Source organism: Palaemon carinicauda, chromosome 2, assembly GCF_036898095.1.
Source record: "Palaemon carinicauda isolate YSFRI2023 chromosome 2, ASM3689809v2, whole genome shotgun sequence".
In the NCBI taxonomy this organism is placed as follows: domain Eukaryota; kingdom Metazoa; phylum Arthropoda; class Malacostraca; order Decapoda; family Palaemonidae; genus Palaemon; species Palaemon carinicauda.
In genome coordinates this window covers 59,429,924-59,447,423 of record NC_090726.1, presented here as the reverse complement: position 1 = coordinate 59,447,423, position 17,500 = coordinate 59,429,924, and the positions used below count along the sequence as shown (strand labels likewise).

The 17,500-nt window shown below is 31.9% G+C and overlaps 1 protein-coding gene across 1 annotated transcript in view; it reads left to right on the top strand.

Annotated features, from left to right (window-relative positions):
• Nucleotides 1–872: 872 nt before the first annotated feature.
• The window catches only part of LOC137625357 (uncharacterized), a 26,045-nt gene continuing 9,417 nt past the window's right edge, over nt 873–17,500 (top strand). Inside the window, exons 1-4 of the mRNA XM_068356219.1 lie at nt 873–1,032; nt 14,368–14,467; nt 15,479–15,944; nt 16,314–16,427. Coding sequence (XP_068212320.1) covers nt 1,009–1,032; nt 14,368–14,467; nt 15,479–15,944; nt 16,314–16,427 — 704 coding nt within the window. The 5' untranslated portion in view covers nt 873–1,008. The remainder of the gene's footprint in view (nt 1,033–14,367; nt 14,468–15,478; nt 15,945–16,313; nt 16,428–17,500) is intronic.

Below are 17,500 nucleotides of genomic sequence, written 5' to 3'. Positions count from 1 at the left end.
AGCAGCAAGTGAATACTTATTCTAATTACAGTTCACTTTCATGTTCACAATTGACTTTCCTTCTTTCAGAATATTGTGAGGAATCATGTTTATTTTCTATCTTTGTCGTTTATTTGGTTTTTTATATTTTCTAGACCCCTGTTAGATAAGTTTTCCTCTTTTTCTGATATAAATTCTCTTTCCTTTGAAAATTTGCATTGTATCACTGAAAAGAAAATTTGTCATATTTTGAAGATAGAGAAAAAAAAAATTGAATATCGTCGAAAACGTGATAGTGATCTGATAAATTTTAAAAATCTTTCTAATACGCATGCTTTCTCCATCATAAGATTCAACACTGCAAAGTATTCTAGAAGTTTTATTCCAGCTGAGACTTGATTGAGGTATGATCTTTCTAATCGGTCAGTTGAATCAGTGGCACATCAGATGTTCAAACTTGCAGCAAATGTTTTTTATGTTGAACAGGCTGACATAAGGCTCATGATGCTCTCTTCATAGCTTATATATGACAAATCTATTCTAATGTTGTTCCTGATTATAAAATATTTTGTATTATTTATTCATTACTTCTCATATAGTTTATTCATTTCCTTATTCCCTGTTGGAGCCCTTGAGATTAATGCATCCTGTTTCTCGGGCAGGATTGTAAAAATAATAATAATAATAATAATAATAATAATAATAATAATAATAATAATAATAATAATAATAATAATAATTATTATTATTATAATAATCGTAACAACAACAACAACAACAATAATGATTATTTATAGAAAATCCTATCAGCCACTAATTTTTCGAATGTTAATCAACAAAAGCATCATTGCTATCGAACCTTATAAAAAACGAGTTTATCAGATAAGGAAACCTGATCTCATGAAGCAGACACATCTTTCCTAGAGCAGTCACGTAGTCGGGGTTACATTGATCAAATTAGAAATCTCTTTCCTTTTATTTCACTTTTTTTTTTTGGAATAGTTTTGGGTGACCTAGTGAAATTACGAGATGAGTGACCGGGATGACGATAAGGTAAGGTCATGGGGTCAGTTTAATGTCATGCGGGGTTAGAGTAATGGTGACACAGTATTCCGTGTTGAGAATGGAAGTGGCTACACGTTTTCAGTAAGTATTGTATTGATAGTGTCTATGCAATTATTGTTAACATTATAGATAAGTATATACAGTCAATATGCTGAATTTCAAAAGACAACATATTATTATTATTATTATTATTATTATTATTATTATTATTATTATTATTATTATTATTATTATTATTATTATTATTATTAGCCAAGCTACATCCCAAGTTGGAAAAGCAAGATGCTATAAGCCCAAAGGCTCCAACAGGGAAAGATAACCCAGTGAGGAAAGGGAATAAGGATATAAATAATTGATGAAAACAAATTAACAATAAATCATTCTAAAAACATAAACAACGTCAAAACAGATATGTCATATATAAACTATAAAAAGACTTATGTCAGGCTGTTCAACATAAAAACATTTGCTGCAACTTTGAGCCTCATGATGGAGAATTAACTGCATGCCTAGTATTACGAACAGGATGGAATTGTGCAGGAAGATCTAAATGTAAAGGATGGTCAGAGTTATGAAAAATCTTATACAACATGCATAATGAACTAATCGAACGACGGTGCCAAAGATTAATATCCAGATCAGGAATAAGAAATTTAATAGACCGTAAGTTTCTGTCCAACAAATTAAGATGAAAATCAGCAGCTGAACACCAGACAGGAGAACAATACTCAAAACAAGATAGAATAAAAGAATTAAAACACTTCTTCAGAATTGATTGATCACCGAAAATCTTGAAAGACTTTCTCAATAAGCCAATATCTAATCATCCTAATCACAGTCACCGTAATAATAATAATAATAATAATAATAATAATAATAATAATAATAATAACAATAATAATAATAATAATAATAATAATAATAATAATAATAATAATAATAATAATAATAATAATAATAATAAGGGGCATTAAAATCCACAATTATATGCGTTGTATGTTTAAAAAATAGTAGGAGCTTGCGCAGCTGAAGAGGCCTTTTGGAAAAAGTGCGAAAGCTCCAGTTATTTTCTAAATATACAACGCTTATAATTGTGGATCATAATACCCAAGATCAACAGATACGGCATGATGTTTCATTCAAGTTAGATAATAATAATAATAATAATAATAATAATAATAATAATAATAATAATAATAATAATAATAATAATGATGAGGATTATTATTATTATTATTATTATTATTATTATTATTACAACATAAGTGATTACTAATTTTTCTAACCGAATATTATATCAATAAAAAGTATTATTGTATAAATGATATAGATTTGACAATAATGTTGATAATAATGATAATGATATGATGATAATATCATATCAATAAAAGTATTATTATATAAATTATATAGATTTAACAATAATGTTTATAATAATGATAATATCAAGAGCGAAATACTTTGTCATTGACAGTAATTAACATTTGATATTAGAAATCCTAATATCTGATCGAAAAAATGATAACAGATAATAATTCAGTATTTGGAATCCTTGAATGAGGAAAAGATATTTTCGTAAAAAGGAGACATCATTATAAACCCCAATGCCCATACATCCATATACCTGTAAATACACTCATTTATACACACACACATGCACACACACACACACACACACACATATATATATATATATATATAAATTATAAATATATATGTATATGTGTATTTATATATATATATTAAATAAATATATATATATATATATATATATTTATATATATATATGCATATATATATATATATATATATGTATATATATATATATATATATATATATATATATATATATATATATATATATATATACATATATATATATTGTTGGCGGTCACCCATTCAAATTTTGGCCAGAATCAGCGTTGTCTAGCTTCCCTGATCAATAGAGCGTGTTGTGTCAAAATATTCAAGCAAAGAATGGTTGATTCAAGAGAAGAAGATCAATACACCCACATTTTAACGCTACATCTTGGATGATCCCTTGTACGGAAAACTTCCACGGTATCTGCTCCTTCCAACGTTTACACAGAAGGCTCATCAGGAGCACGTCGACCCTATTACATAAAGACCTTTATTCCCCAATGTTTTTTTTCCATTTAGTTTTATACTTCCTTGCTTTCTGAATAGCCTGAATACATCATATCGTTTCATCTAACCTGAGCTTATTTGCAATTACTTATTTTCTCATTTCCCACCATTTCTCAATCTTTGGATCTTACAACAAGTTAAATTGTCATTCTTTTAGTATCACAATGGGTCAAATTGTCATTCTTTTAGTATCACAACAGGTCAAATTGTCATTCTTTTAGTATCACAACAGGTCAAATTGTCATTCTTTTAGTATCACAACAGGTCAAATTGTCATTCTTTTTGTATTACAACAGGTTAAATTGTCATTCTTTTAGTATCACAACAGGTCAAATTGTCATTCTTTTAGTATCACAACAGGTCAAATTGTCATTCTTTTTGTATCACAACAGGTTAAATTGTCATTCTTTTAGTATCACAATAGGTCAATTTGTCATTCTTTTAGTATCACAACAGGTCAAATTGTCATTCTTTTAGTATCACAACAGGTTAAATTGTCATTCTTTTAGTATCACAACAGGTCAAATTGTCATTCTTTTAGTATCACAATGGGTCAAATTGTCATTCTTTTAGTATCACAACAGGTTAAATTGTCATTCTTTTAGTATCACAACAGGTCAAATTGTCATTCTTTTAGTATCACAACAGGTCAAATTGTCATTCTTTTTGTATCACAACAGGTCAAATTGTCATTCTTTTAGTATCACAATAGGCCAATTTGTCATTCTTTTAGTATCACAACAGGTTAAATTGTCATTCTTTTAGTATCACAACAGGTCAAATTGTCATTCTTTTAGTATCACAACAGGTCAAATTGTCATTCTTTTAGTATCACAACAGGTTAAATTGTCATTCTTTTAGTATCACAACAGGTCAAATTGTCATTCTTTTAGTATCACAACAGGTCAAATTGTCATTCTTTTAGTATCACAACAGGTCAAATTGTCATTCTTTTTGTATCACAACAGGTAAAATATTCATTCTTTTAGTATCACAACAGGTCAAATTGTCATTCTTTTAGTATCACAACAGGTCAAATTGTCATTCTTTTTGTATCACAACAGGTTAAATTGTCATTCTTTTATTATCACAACAGGTCAAATTGTCATTCTTTCTGTATCACAACAGGTTAAATTGTCATTCTTTTAGTATCACAATAGGTCAAATTGTTATTCTTTTAGTATCATGACGGGTCAGATTGTCATTCTTTTAGCATTATAACAGGTCAAATTAGTATTTTTTTGGTATCATAACAGGTCAAATTGTCAATTTTTAAGCATCATAACAGGTTAAAATTGTCATTCTTTTAGCATTATAACAGGTCAAATTGGCATTCTTTTGGTATCAAAACAGGTCAAATTGTTATTCTTTAAGTATCATAAAAGGTCAAAATTGTCATTCTTTTAGCATTATAACAGGTCATATTGTCATTCTTTTAGTCTAATAACAGGTCAAATTGTTATTCTTTTAGTATCATGACGGGTCAGATTGTCATTCTTTTAGCATTATAACAGGTCAAATTTGCATTCTTTTGGTATCATAACATGTAAAATTGTCATTGTTTAAGTATCATAACAGGTCAAAATTGTCATTCTTTTAGTATTATAACAGATCAAATTGTCATTCTTTTGGTATCATAACAGGTCAAATTGTCATTATATAAGTATCATAGCAGGTTAAATTGTCATTCTTTTAGTATCATAACAGGTCAAATTGTCATTCTTTTAATATCATAACAGGTCAAATTGTCATTCTTTTAGTATCATGATAAGTCAAATTGGCATTCTTTTTGCATTATAGCAGGTCAAATTATCATTCTTTTAGTATCATGTCAGGTAAAATTATCATTCTTTTAGTATCATGACAGGTAAAATTATCATTCTTTTAGTATTGTAACAAGTCACATTGTTATTCTTTTAGTATTGTAACAGGCCAAATAGTCTTTCTTTTAGTATTGCAATAGGTCACTTTGTCATTCATTTACGATTGCAACAGGTCAGCTCAACAATATCAACCTCTATTTTCATTTAATTAAATTTCGATATTCGTACTTCATGAGTTTTAACCTTGCACTAGTACGAGCAACCTGAAAAGAACAGATCTATCATAAAAGAAATATATAGTAGGAGATGGTCATGGGAAGCCTTAAAACCATTTGATCAAATAAGGTATTTAATGGCAGGAAATTCTGTTTAAAAAGGCAGTAGGTAGAGCATTCCTTCATTCTTTATAGATAGGATTGGAATAAATGTTGTTGTTATATTTCATTCTGGGATTTGATCTATCAGTGAGAGGTGATACGAAGTTTTTGTCTGGGTATTACCGTAGTCCAATCGTCTTAACCTGTTCAAGCGCTTTCTGATAGTAAATCTCCTGATAGTCTGATAGCTTTCAATTTATTTTCTAGATACCAATTTATTTGCAATTGACTCCATCTAAAACTTCAGATAATTAGGATATGGGGTTTAATTATTCAGTTTCTTGCTTCAAAAAGATCGATCTTCAAAATTATTATTGTTGCTTTTTTTTTTTTTTTTTTTTTTTTTTTTTTCTTATTTCCATTCATGCTGCCAATACATAAATATGGAATTCTTCCAAAGGGATTTTCACCCAGAAGCTTTTGTGTTACTGGAACAGCTCTTAGAGGAACTCTGAAACGGTGATTTGTCTTAGTCCTAGTCATTTTATTATTATTATTATTATTATTATTATTATTACTTGCTAAGCTGCAACCCTAGTTGGAAAAGCCAAATGTTACAAGCCCAAGGACTCCAACAGGGTAAATAGCCCAGTGAGGAAAAAGAAATAAGGAAATTAATGTACTACAATAGAAGCAATTAACAATTCTATTGAAATAATTTAAGGACAGTAAAACCATTTAAATAAATCTTTCATAGGTAAACTATAAGAAGAGAAACAAGATAGAATAGTGTCCCCGAGTGTACCCTCAAGCAAGAGAACTCTACTCCAAGACAGTGGAAGACTATGGTACGGAGACTATGGCAGTACCCAAGACCAGAGAACAATGGTTTGATTTTGAAGTGTCCTTCTCCTAGAAGAGCTACTTACCATAGCTAAAGAGTCTCTTCTATCCTTACCAAGAGGAAAGTAGCCACTGAATATTTATTACAGTGCAGAAGTTAACCTCTTGAAAGAAGAAGAATTGTTTGGTAATCTCAGTGTTGTCAAGTGTATGAGGAAAGAGGAGAATGTGTGAAGAATAGCCAGACAATTCTGTGTATGTGTCAGCAAAGATGAAATGAACCGTAACCAGATAACAATGGTTTGATTTTGGAATGTCCTTCTCCTAGAAGAGCTACTTACCATAGCTAAGAAGTCCCTTCTAACATTACCAAGAGGAAAGTAGCCACTGAAAAATTAAAGCGCAGTAGTTGATCCTTGAGCGAAGAAGAATTGTTTGGTAATCTCAGTATAGTCGGATGTATGAGGACAGTAGAATATGTGAAGAATAAGCCAGACTATTTGGTGTATGTGTTGGCAAAGGGAAAATGAGCCGTAACCAGAGAAAAGTATCCGATGTAGTACTGTCTGACCAGTAAAAAAACCTATAACTCTCTAGCGGAGGTATCTCAACGGGTGGCTGGTGATAGGTAACATGCTTTATGGAGTTTTGCCCAAAGCATGTTTTCTCTGACTCCTATTCCAATTAGCATGGGTTGTCATTAGGGATTTAATTCTAAACTTTTTCTAATAGCCTTTTTCGCTACTTTAATTTCTAACTCTAAAACCACCACACAGTGTAAATATTCTGTGTTCCAGAACTCTGAAAACACCACAGTGTAAATATTATGTTTTCCAGAACTCTGAAAACACCACACAGCATAAATAATATGTTTTCCAGAACTCTGAAAATACACGCAGAGTGAATATTATGTTTTCCAGAACTTAAAATACCACACAGTTTAAAAATTATGTTTTCCAGATCCCTTAAAATACCACACAGTAAATAGTCAGTGCTTCAGAACTCTGAAAATACCACACAGTGTAAATATCATGTTTTCCAGAACGCTGAAAAAAACCCTATAGTAAATATTCTGTGTTTCAGAACCCTACAAATACCACAGAGAGCAAATATTCTGTTTCATAACTCTGAAAGTACTACACAGGGTAAATATTATGTTTTCCAGAACTCTGAAAATACAACACAGTGTAAATATTCTGTTTTCCATAACTCGGAAAATACCACACAGTGTAAATATTATGATTTCCAGAACTCTGAAAAAACCATATATTAAATATTCTGTGTTCCAGAATTCTGAAAATACCACACGAGTAAATATTATGTGTTCCATGACTCTGAAAGTACTACACAGAGTAAATATATGTTTTCCTGAATTATTAAAATACCACACAGTGAAAATATTATGTTTTCCATAACTGTGAAAATAGCACACAGTTTAAATATGATATCGAGAACTCTGAAAATATAACACAAAGTGTAAATATATTGTTTAACAGAATCTCAAAAATACCCCACAGTAAATATTCTGTGTTCTAGAGCACTAAAAATACCACACAGTGTAAATATTATGCTTTCTAGAACTCTAAGAATACCACACAGAGTAAATATTGTGTTTTCCAGAACTCTGAAAGTACTACTCAGAGCAAAATATTACATTTTTCAGAATTTGAAAATACCACAGTGTAAATATTATATTTTTCAGAGCTGAAAATACCACAGTTTAAATATATTAATTTCCAGAATAACAAAAATACCACCCAATAAATATTCTGTGTTCCGGAACTCTGAAAGTACCACACAAAGTAAATATTATGTTTTCCAGAATACTGAAAATACCACACAGAGTAAATATTGTTTTCCAGAACTCTGAAAATACCACACAAAGTAAATATTATGTTTTCCAGAACTCCAAAAATATCACATTGTATACATTATGTGTTCCTTAACTCTGAAAATACCACACAGGGTGAATATTATGGTTTCTAGAACTTTGAAAATACCACACATAGTAAATATTGTGTTTTCCAGAACTCCAAAAATACCACATAGTAAATATTCTGTGTTCCTTAATTCTGAAAATACCCACATAGTATATATTATGTTTACCAGAACTCTGAAAATATCCCACAGACTAAACATTGTTTTCCAGAACTTTGAAAATAAAACAGAGTAAATATTATGTTTTCCAGAACCCCTAAAATACCACAGTACACTACATATTCTGTGTTCCAGAACTCTGTAAATATCACACAGAGTAAATATTATATTTTTCAGAACTCGAAAAATACCCCCCAAAGTGAATATTTTGTGTTCCATAACTCTGAAAATATCACCCCCAAGAAAATATTTTGTGTCCCAGAACTCTGAAAATATCACCCCCCCCCCCCAAGTAAATATTTTGTGTCCCAGAACTCTGAAAATATCACCCCCCCCCCCCCAAGTAAATATCTTCTATTCCTGAACTATGAAAATATCACCCCAAGTAAATATTTTGTGTTCCAAAACTCTAAAAATATCAACCCCAAGTAAATATTTTGTGTTCTAGAACTCGGAAAATATCATCCCCAAGTAAATATTTTGTGTTTCAGAACTCTGAAAATATCACCCCAAGTAAATATTTTGTGTTCCAGAACTCTAAAAATATCACCCCCAAGTAAATATTTTGTGTTCTAGAACTGAAAATATCATCCCCAAGTAAATATTTTGTGTTTCAGAACTCTGAAAATATCACCCCAAGTAAATATTTTGTGTTCCAGAACTCTGAAAATATCACCCGAAGTAAATACTTTGTGTTTCAGAACTCTGAAAATATCACCCCCAAGTAAATATTTTGTGTTCCAGAACTCTGAAAATATCACCCCAAGTAAATATTTTGTGTTCCAGAACTGTGAAAATATCACCCCCAAGTAAATGTTTTGTGTTCCAGAACTCTGAAAATATCACCCCCAAGTAAATATTTTGTGTTCCCGAATTCTGAAAATATCACCCCGAAGTAAATACTTTGTGTTTCAGAACTCTGAAAATATCACCCCCAAGTAAATATTTTGTGTTCCAGAACTCTGAAAATATCATCCCCAAGTAAATATTTTGTGTTCTAGAACTCTGAAAATATCATCCCCAAGTAAATATTTTGTGTCCCAGAACTCTGAAAATATCACCCCCCCCTCCCCAGCCCCAAGTAAATATCTTCTGTTCCTGAACTATGAAAATATCACCCCAAGTAAATATTATGTGTTCCAGAACTCTAAAAATATCACCCCCAAGTAAATATTTTGTGTTCTAGAACTCTGAAAATATCATCCCCAAGTAAATATTTTGTGTTTTAGAACTCTGAAAATATCACCCCAAGTAAATATTTTGTGTTCCAGAACTCTAAAAATATCACCCCCAAGTAAATATTTTGTGTTCTAGAACTCTGAAAATATCATCCACAAGTAAATATTTTGTGTTTCAGAACTCTGAAAATATCACCCCAAGTAAATATTTTGTGTTCCAGAACTCTGAAAATATCACCCCGAAGTAAATACTTTGTGTTTCAGAACTCTGAAAATATCACCCCCAAGTAAATATTTTGTGTTCCAGAACTCTGAAAATATCACCCCAAGTAAATATTTTGTGTTCCAGAACTCTGAAAATATCACCCCAAGTAAATGTTTTGTGTTCCAGAACTCTGCAAATATCACCCCCAAGTAAATATTTTGTGTTCCCGAATTCTGAAAATATCACCCCGAAGTAAATACTTTGTGTTTCAGAACTCTGAAAATATCACCCCCCAAGTAAATATTTTGTGTTCCAGAACTCTGAAAATATCATCCCCAAGTAAATATTTTGTGTTTCAGAACTCTGAAAATATCACCCCAAGTAAATATTTTGTGTTCCAGAACTCTGAAAATATCACCACGAAGTAAATACTTTGTGTTTCAGAACTCTGAAAATATCACCCCCAAGTAAATATTTTGTGTTCCAGAACTCTGAAAATACCACCCCAAGTAAATATTTTGTGTTCCAGAACTCTGAAAATATCACCCCCAAGTAAATATTTTGTGTTCCAGAACTCTGCAAATATCACCACTAAGTAAATATTTTGTGTTCCCAAATTCTGAAAATATCACCCACAAGTAAATATTTTGTGTTCCAGAACTCTGAAAATAACACCCCCAAGTAAATATTTTGTGTTCCAGAACTCTGAAAATATCACCCCAAGTAAATATTTTGTGTTCCAGAACACTGAAAATATCATCCCCAAGTAAATATTTTGTGTTTCAGAACTCTGAAAATATCACCTAAAGTAAATATTTTGTGTTCCAGAACTCTGAAAATATCACCCCCAAGTAAATATTTTGTGTTTCAGAACTCTGAAAATATCATCCCTTAGTAAATATTTTGTGTTTCAGAACTCTGAAAATATCACCCCAAGTAAATATTTGGTGTTCTTGAACTCTGAAAATATCACCCAGAAGTAAATATTTTGTGTTTCAGAACTCTGAAAATATCATCCCTAGTAAATATTTTGTGTTTCGAAACTCTGAAAATATCACCCCCAAGTAAATATTTTGTGTTCCAGAACTCTGAAAATATCACCCCCAAGTGAATATTTTGTGTTCTTGAACTCCGAAAATATCAACCCTAAGTAAATACTTTGTGTTTCAGAACTCTGAAAATATCACCCCAAGTAAATATTTTGTGTTCCAGAACTCTGGAAATATTACCCCAAGTAAATAGTTTGTGTTCCAGAACTCTGAAAATATCACCCAGAAGTAAATATTTTGTGTTTCAGAACTCTGAAAATATCACCCACAAGTAAATATTTTGTGTTCCAGAACTCTGGAAATATCACTCCAAGTAAATATTTTGTGTTCCAGAACTCTGAAAATATCACGTCGAGTAAATATTTTGTTTCAGAACTCTGAAAATATCACCCCAAGTATATTTTGTGTTCCAGAACTCTGAAAATACCACCCCCAAGTAAATATTTTGTGTTCCAGAACTCCGAAAATATCACCCCAAGTAAATATTTTGTGTTCCAGAACTGAAAATATCACCCCAAGTAAATATTTTGTCTTCCAGAACTCTGAAAATATCACCCCAAGTAAATATTTTGTGTTCTTGAACTCTGAAAATATCACCCAGAAGCAAATATTTTGTGTTTCAGAACTCTGAAAATATCATCCCCTAGTAAATATTTTGTGTTCCAGAACTCTGAAAATATCACCACCAAATAAATATTTTGTGTTTCAGAACTCTGAAAATATCACCCCCAAGTAAATATTTTGTGTTCCAGAACTCTGAAAATATCACCCCAAGTAAATATTTTGTGTTCTTGAACTCCGAAAATATCAACCCCAAGTAAATACTTTGTGTTTCAGAACTCTGAAAATATCAACCCCAAGTAAATACTTTGTGTTTCAGAACTCTGAAAATATCACCCCAAGTAAATATTTTGTGTTCCAGAACTCTGGAAATATTACCCCAAGTAAATATTTTGTGTTCCAGAACTCTGAAAATATCACCCAGAAGTAAATATTTTGTGTTTCAGAACTCTGAAAATATCACCCCAAGTAAATATTTTGTGTTCCAGAACTCTGGAATTATCACTCCAAGTAAATATTTTGTGTTCCAGAACTCTGAAAATATCATCCCCAAGTAAATATTTTGTGTTTCAGAACTCTGAAAATATCACCCCAAGTAAATATTTTGTGTTCCAGAACTCTGAAAATATCACCACGAAGTAAATACTTTGTGTTTCAGAACTCTGAAAATATCACCCCCAAGTAAATATTTTGTGTTCCAGAACTCTGAAAATACCACCCCAAGTAAATATTTTGTGTTCTAGAACTCTGAAAATATCACCCCCAAGTAAATATTTTGTGTTCCAGAACTCTGCAAATATCACCACTAAGTAAATATTTTGTGTTCCCAAATTCTGAAAATATCACCCACAAGTAAATATTTTGTGTTCCAGAACTCTGAAAATAACACCCCCAAGTGAATATTTTGTGTTCCAGAACTCTGAAAATATCACCCCAAGTAAATATTTTGTGTTCCAGAACACTGAAAATATCATCCCCAAGTAAATATTTTGTGTTTCAGAACTCTGAAAATATCACCCAAAGTAAATATTTTGTGTTCCAGAACTCTGAAAATATCACCCCCAAGTAAATATTTTGTGTTTCAGAACTCTGAAAATATCATCCCTTAGTAAATATTTTGTGTTTCAGAACTCTGAAAATATCACCCCAAGTAAATATTTGGTGTTCTTGAACTCTGAAAATATCACCCATAAGTAAATATTTTGTGTTTCAGAACTCTGAAAATATCATCCCCTAGTAAATATTTTGTGTTTCGAAACTCTGAAAATATCACCCACAAGTAAATATTTTGTGTTCCAGAACTCTGAAAATATCACCCCCAAGTAAATATTTTGTGTTCTTGAACTCCGAAAATATCAACCCTAAGTAAATACTTTGTGTTTCAGAACTCTGAAAATATCACCCCAAGTAAATATTTTGTGTTCCAGAACTCTGGAAATATTACCCCAAGTAAATATTTTGTGTTCCAGAACTCTGAAAATATCACCCAGAAGTAAATATTTTGTGTTTCAGAACTCTGAAAATATCACCCCAAGTAAATATTTTGTGTTCCAGAACTCTGGAAATATCACTCCAAGTAAATATTTTGTGTTCCAGAACTCTGAAAATATCACGTCGAGTAAATATTTTGTTTCAGAACTCTGAAAATATCACCCCAAGTATATTTTGTGTTCCAGAACTCTGAAAATACCACCCCCAAGTAAATATTTTGTGTTCCAGAACTCCGAAAATATCACCCCAAGTAAATATTTTGTGTTCCAGAACTGAAAATATCACCCCAAGTAAATATTTTGTCTTCCAGAACTCTGAAAATATCACCCCAAGTAAATATTTTGTGTTCTTGAACTCTGAAAATATCACCCAGAAGCAAATATTTTGTGTTTCAGAACTCTGAAAATATCATCCCCTAGTAAATATTTTGTGTTCCAGAACTCTGAAAATATCACCACCAAATAAATATTTTGTGTTTCAGAACTCTGAAAATATCACCCCAAAGTAAATATTTTGTGTTCCAGAACTCTGAAAATATCACCCCAAGTAAATATTTTGTGTTCTTGAACTCCGAAAATATCAACCCCAAGTAAATACTTTGTGTTTCAGAACTCTGAAAATATCAACCCCAAGTAAATACTTTGTGTTTCAGAACTCAGAAAATATCACCCCAAGTAAATATTTTGTGTTCCAGAACTCTGAAAATATTACCCCAAGTAAATATTTTGTGTTCCAGAACTCTGAAAATATCACCCAGAAGTAAATATTTTGTGTTTCAGAACTCTGAAAATATCACCCCAAGTAAATATTTTGTGTTCCAGAACTCTGGAAATATCACTCCAAGTAAATATTTTGTGTTCCAGAACTCTGAAAATATCACGTCGAGTTATTATTTTGTTTCAGAACTCTGAAAATATCACCCCAAGTATATTTTGTGTTCCAGAACTCTGAAAATACCACCCCAAGTAAATATTTTGTGTTCCAGAACTCTGAAAATATCACCCCAAATAAATATTTTGGGTTCCAGAACTGAAAATATCACCCCAAGTAAATATTTTGTGTTCCGGAACTCTGGAAATATCACCCCAAGTAAATATTTTGTGTTTCAGAACTGAAAATATCACCCCAAGTAAATATTTTGTGTTCCAGAACTCTGAAAATATCACCCCCAAGTAAATATTTTGTGTTCCAGAAATCTGAAAATATCACCCCTAGTAAATATTTTGTGTTCCAGAACTCTGAAAATATCACCCCCAAGTAAATATTTTGTGTTCCAGAACTCTGAAAATAAAACCCCCAAGTAAATATTTTGTGTTCCAGAACTCTGAAAATATCACCCCCAAGTAAATATTTTGTTTCAGAACTCTGAAAATATCACCCACAAGTAAATATTTTGTGTTTCAGAGCTCTGAAAATATCACCCCAATAATTTGTTGTCCCGAACTCTGAAAATATCACCCCCATATAAATATTTTGTGTTTCAGAACTCTGAAAATATCACCCCGAGTAAATATTTTGTGTTCCAGGGCATCGAAATCTCCATGCGCAATAAATCCTTTTGTGTCACTCTCCAATTGGAATCAAACCCTTATTTTTTTTTTTTTTTTTCAGTGTGGACGCGCAGAATACCTATACCTCATCGGATTTCTGTTTTTCATTATATTCGCCATAACCGCTGCGTGTGCTCAGTGGCTCGCCGCGTTTATTTTCTGTAAGTTCAATTTGCTCTTTTAAATGTTTCTTGGTGTTTTTGATTATCATTATTAGCTTGTCTGCGCCAAAATCGAAGATTTTTCTAAGGGTATGTATTCACCCATGTCTGTTCGTTAGTTTATTTTTGTTTGTGAGCAATTTTACACAAAAACTACTGTACCGATTTGGACCAAACTTGGTAGTCATGTTGGTTATGGCCCAAGGATGAATTCGTAACTTTTTTGGATAAAGTACATCAGAGTGAAAATACGCAACAGTACTTTGAAAATAATTGCAATGTGGGGGGGGGGAATAACTCAAGGACAAATCAATCAGATTTTGAAGAAAATGCATCGAAGAGCAAATATGCAGTGAGGTTAAGACCAAAATAAGAAGGCTTGTTTTGTCTGCATTGGTTCCAGTCAATAATCTGGTGATTCGGTTTTCAGATTATTTTATTTTTATTTTACTTTTTGAAAGTAATATAGGCCTCTGGTTCCCATCTAAACGTCTCCTCTCTCCATTTGATGTTTTAATCTAAAAGTTTTACCTTTGGCTTGAAAGAAAAGTACATTAATTTTAATTTAGCATTGGAATTTTAAAACAGATTTATCTATCAATCTATCTAACTAACTAACTATATATATATATATATATATATATATATATATATATATATATATATACTGTATATATATACATATAAATATGTATGGATATATATATATATATATATATATATATATATATATATATATATATATATATATACTGTATATATATACATATAAATATGTATGGATATATATATATATATATATATATATATATATATATATATATATATTTATATATATATAGATAGATAGATAGATAGATAGATAGATACTTACTGTTAATATATCTATTTATACACATATGCATATAATAATGTGAATGCGTATATATGTGTATGTGTTTTGTGTTTGTGTATATTGGTGCACATGCGTATGCACATGAGCGTAACATTTTAATCTTTCCCTGGTTACAGTTATCTTGAGCAAGTTATCTTGCTGCGTCGGCAGATTGTGTGTCAAAGACTCCGAACCAGAACCACAGCCTGTGCGTCTCAGATTGATCCGCACCCGCAATGTAAGGCTTACCCGGGTCGTGGTCGTCCCAACAACACCAGGTGGAAATAACACTTCCATTGACAACAACAACACCGACAACGTCTTCCCCAGGGAGCTTAGCGTTGAAGGACTGACCACAGTAGACGCCCCGCCTCCTTCCTACTCCTCAACGAGGTCTCAGCACGGCTTCACCCCAGCTGCGGCGTCAGCTGAGCGGCAGCAGGGAGAGGAATCCCGCGCCCTCAAGCCGTCGAATGGTGGACTTCGAAGATATCAGGACCCATTTTATGTGGGTCCTGGAAGATATGAATCAGCTATGTCTACAAGGCCTATGGTCAGGCTTGCACCATCTGGAGCTGGGCCAGCGGAAAGAACTAGAATTAGGTTAGGTTAGGTTAGGTCCTCTCGTCCATTTCTTCTCCCAAAGTTTATTTGAAATTCAATAACTCTTCCTGAAATATACAATTTACCTTCACTTATAAGCCTGAAGATTTATGGACTGTTGCAATGTGTACCAACACTGTTATGTGTCAAGAACGCTTTGTAAAAACAGGATTTCATAAATGTGTTTATAACTGCTACAGATCACATAAAGTTTATAATTTTCTCGTTATTATCTTTTGTCCTAATTCAAATATTGGTTGAAGTTTAGTCAGGTGAAATTGAAAGGTATCTAATTGAAAATTGAATAAAATCCAGTTACAAATTTCTAATTGATTATCTTTTAAAAACTTTACTATTCTTCTTTCACAGCGTCATCTCTCCACTAAGGGATCGGTTGCCTGATACGCCCTCTCGAATGCATTCTATCAAGGGCATCCTCTTCCACCAGACCTCTTCTCTCCATATCATCTTTCACCTTATCTGGCCATATAATTCTACGTTCTTTCAAGTTTTGACTACTACAGTCATCTAATTACTAATTAGATAATCATGACACCCAGTATTACCCTGTATTCTAGAAGTATTATTCCAGTTGTGACCAGGTTGTGAAAGATATTCCTAATCAGGCAGTTGAATCGGTAGAACTTCAGAAGTTCAAACTTGGAGTAAAAACAAGTTTACATGTGACATATTCTAACGTTGTTAATGATCCTAAGATAATTTATATTCTTTATTTATTACATTTCACATTGTTTATTTGTTTCCTTATTTTCCTTCCTTGCTGGGCTATTTTCCGTGCTGGAGCCTTTGGGTTTGTAGAATCCTGCTCTTCCAGCAAGGATTGTATCTTAGGTATTATTATTATCATTATTATTATTATTATTATTATTACTAGCCAAGCTACAACACTAGTTGGATAACCAAGATGCTATAAGACCAAGGGCTCCAAAAGGGAAAAATAGCCCAGTGAGGAAAGGAAACAAGGAAATAATGAAAAATTATAATAAAATATTTTGAAAACCATTAACAACATTAAAACAGATAATTCATCTATTGACTATAAAAAGACTTTTGTCAGCCTGTTCAACATAAAAACATTCGCTGCAACTTTGAACTTTTGAAGTTCTACTAATTCAACTACCCGATTAGGAAGATCATTCCACAACTTGGTCACAGCTGGAATAAAACTTCTAGAATGCTGTGTAATATTGAGTCTTATGATGGAAAACGCCTGACTATTAGAATAAACTGCATGCCTAGTTTTACGAACAGGATGGAACTGTCCAGGAAGATCTGAATGTAAAGGATGGTCATAACTATGAAAAATCTTATGCAACATGCATAATGAACTAATTGAACGACTGCCAAAGATTAATATCTAGATCAGGAATAAGAAATTTAATAGACCGTAAGTTTCTGTCTTACAAATTAAGATGAGAATCAGCAGCTGAAGACCAGACAGGAGAACGATACTCGAAACAAGGTAGAATGAAAGAATTAAAACACTCCTTCAGAATAAATTGATCTCCGAGAATCTTAAAAGACCTTCTCAATAA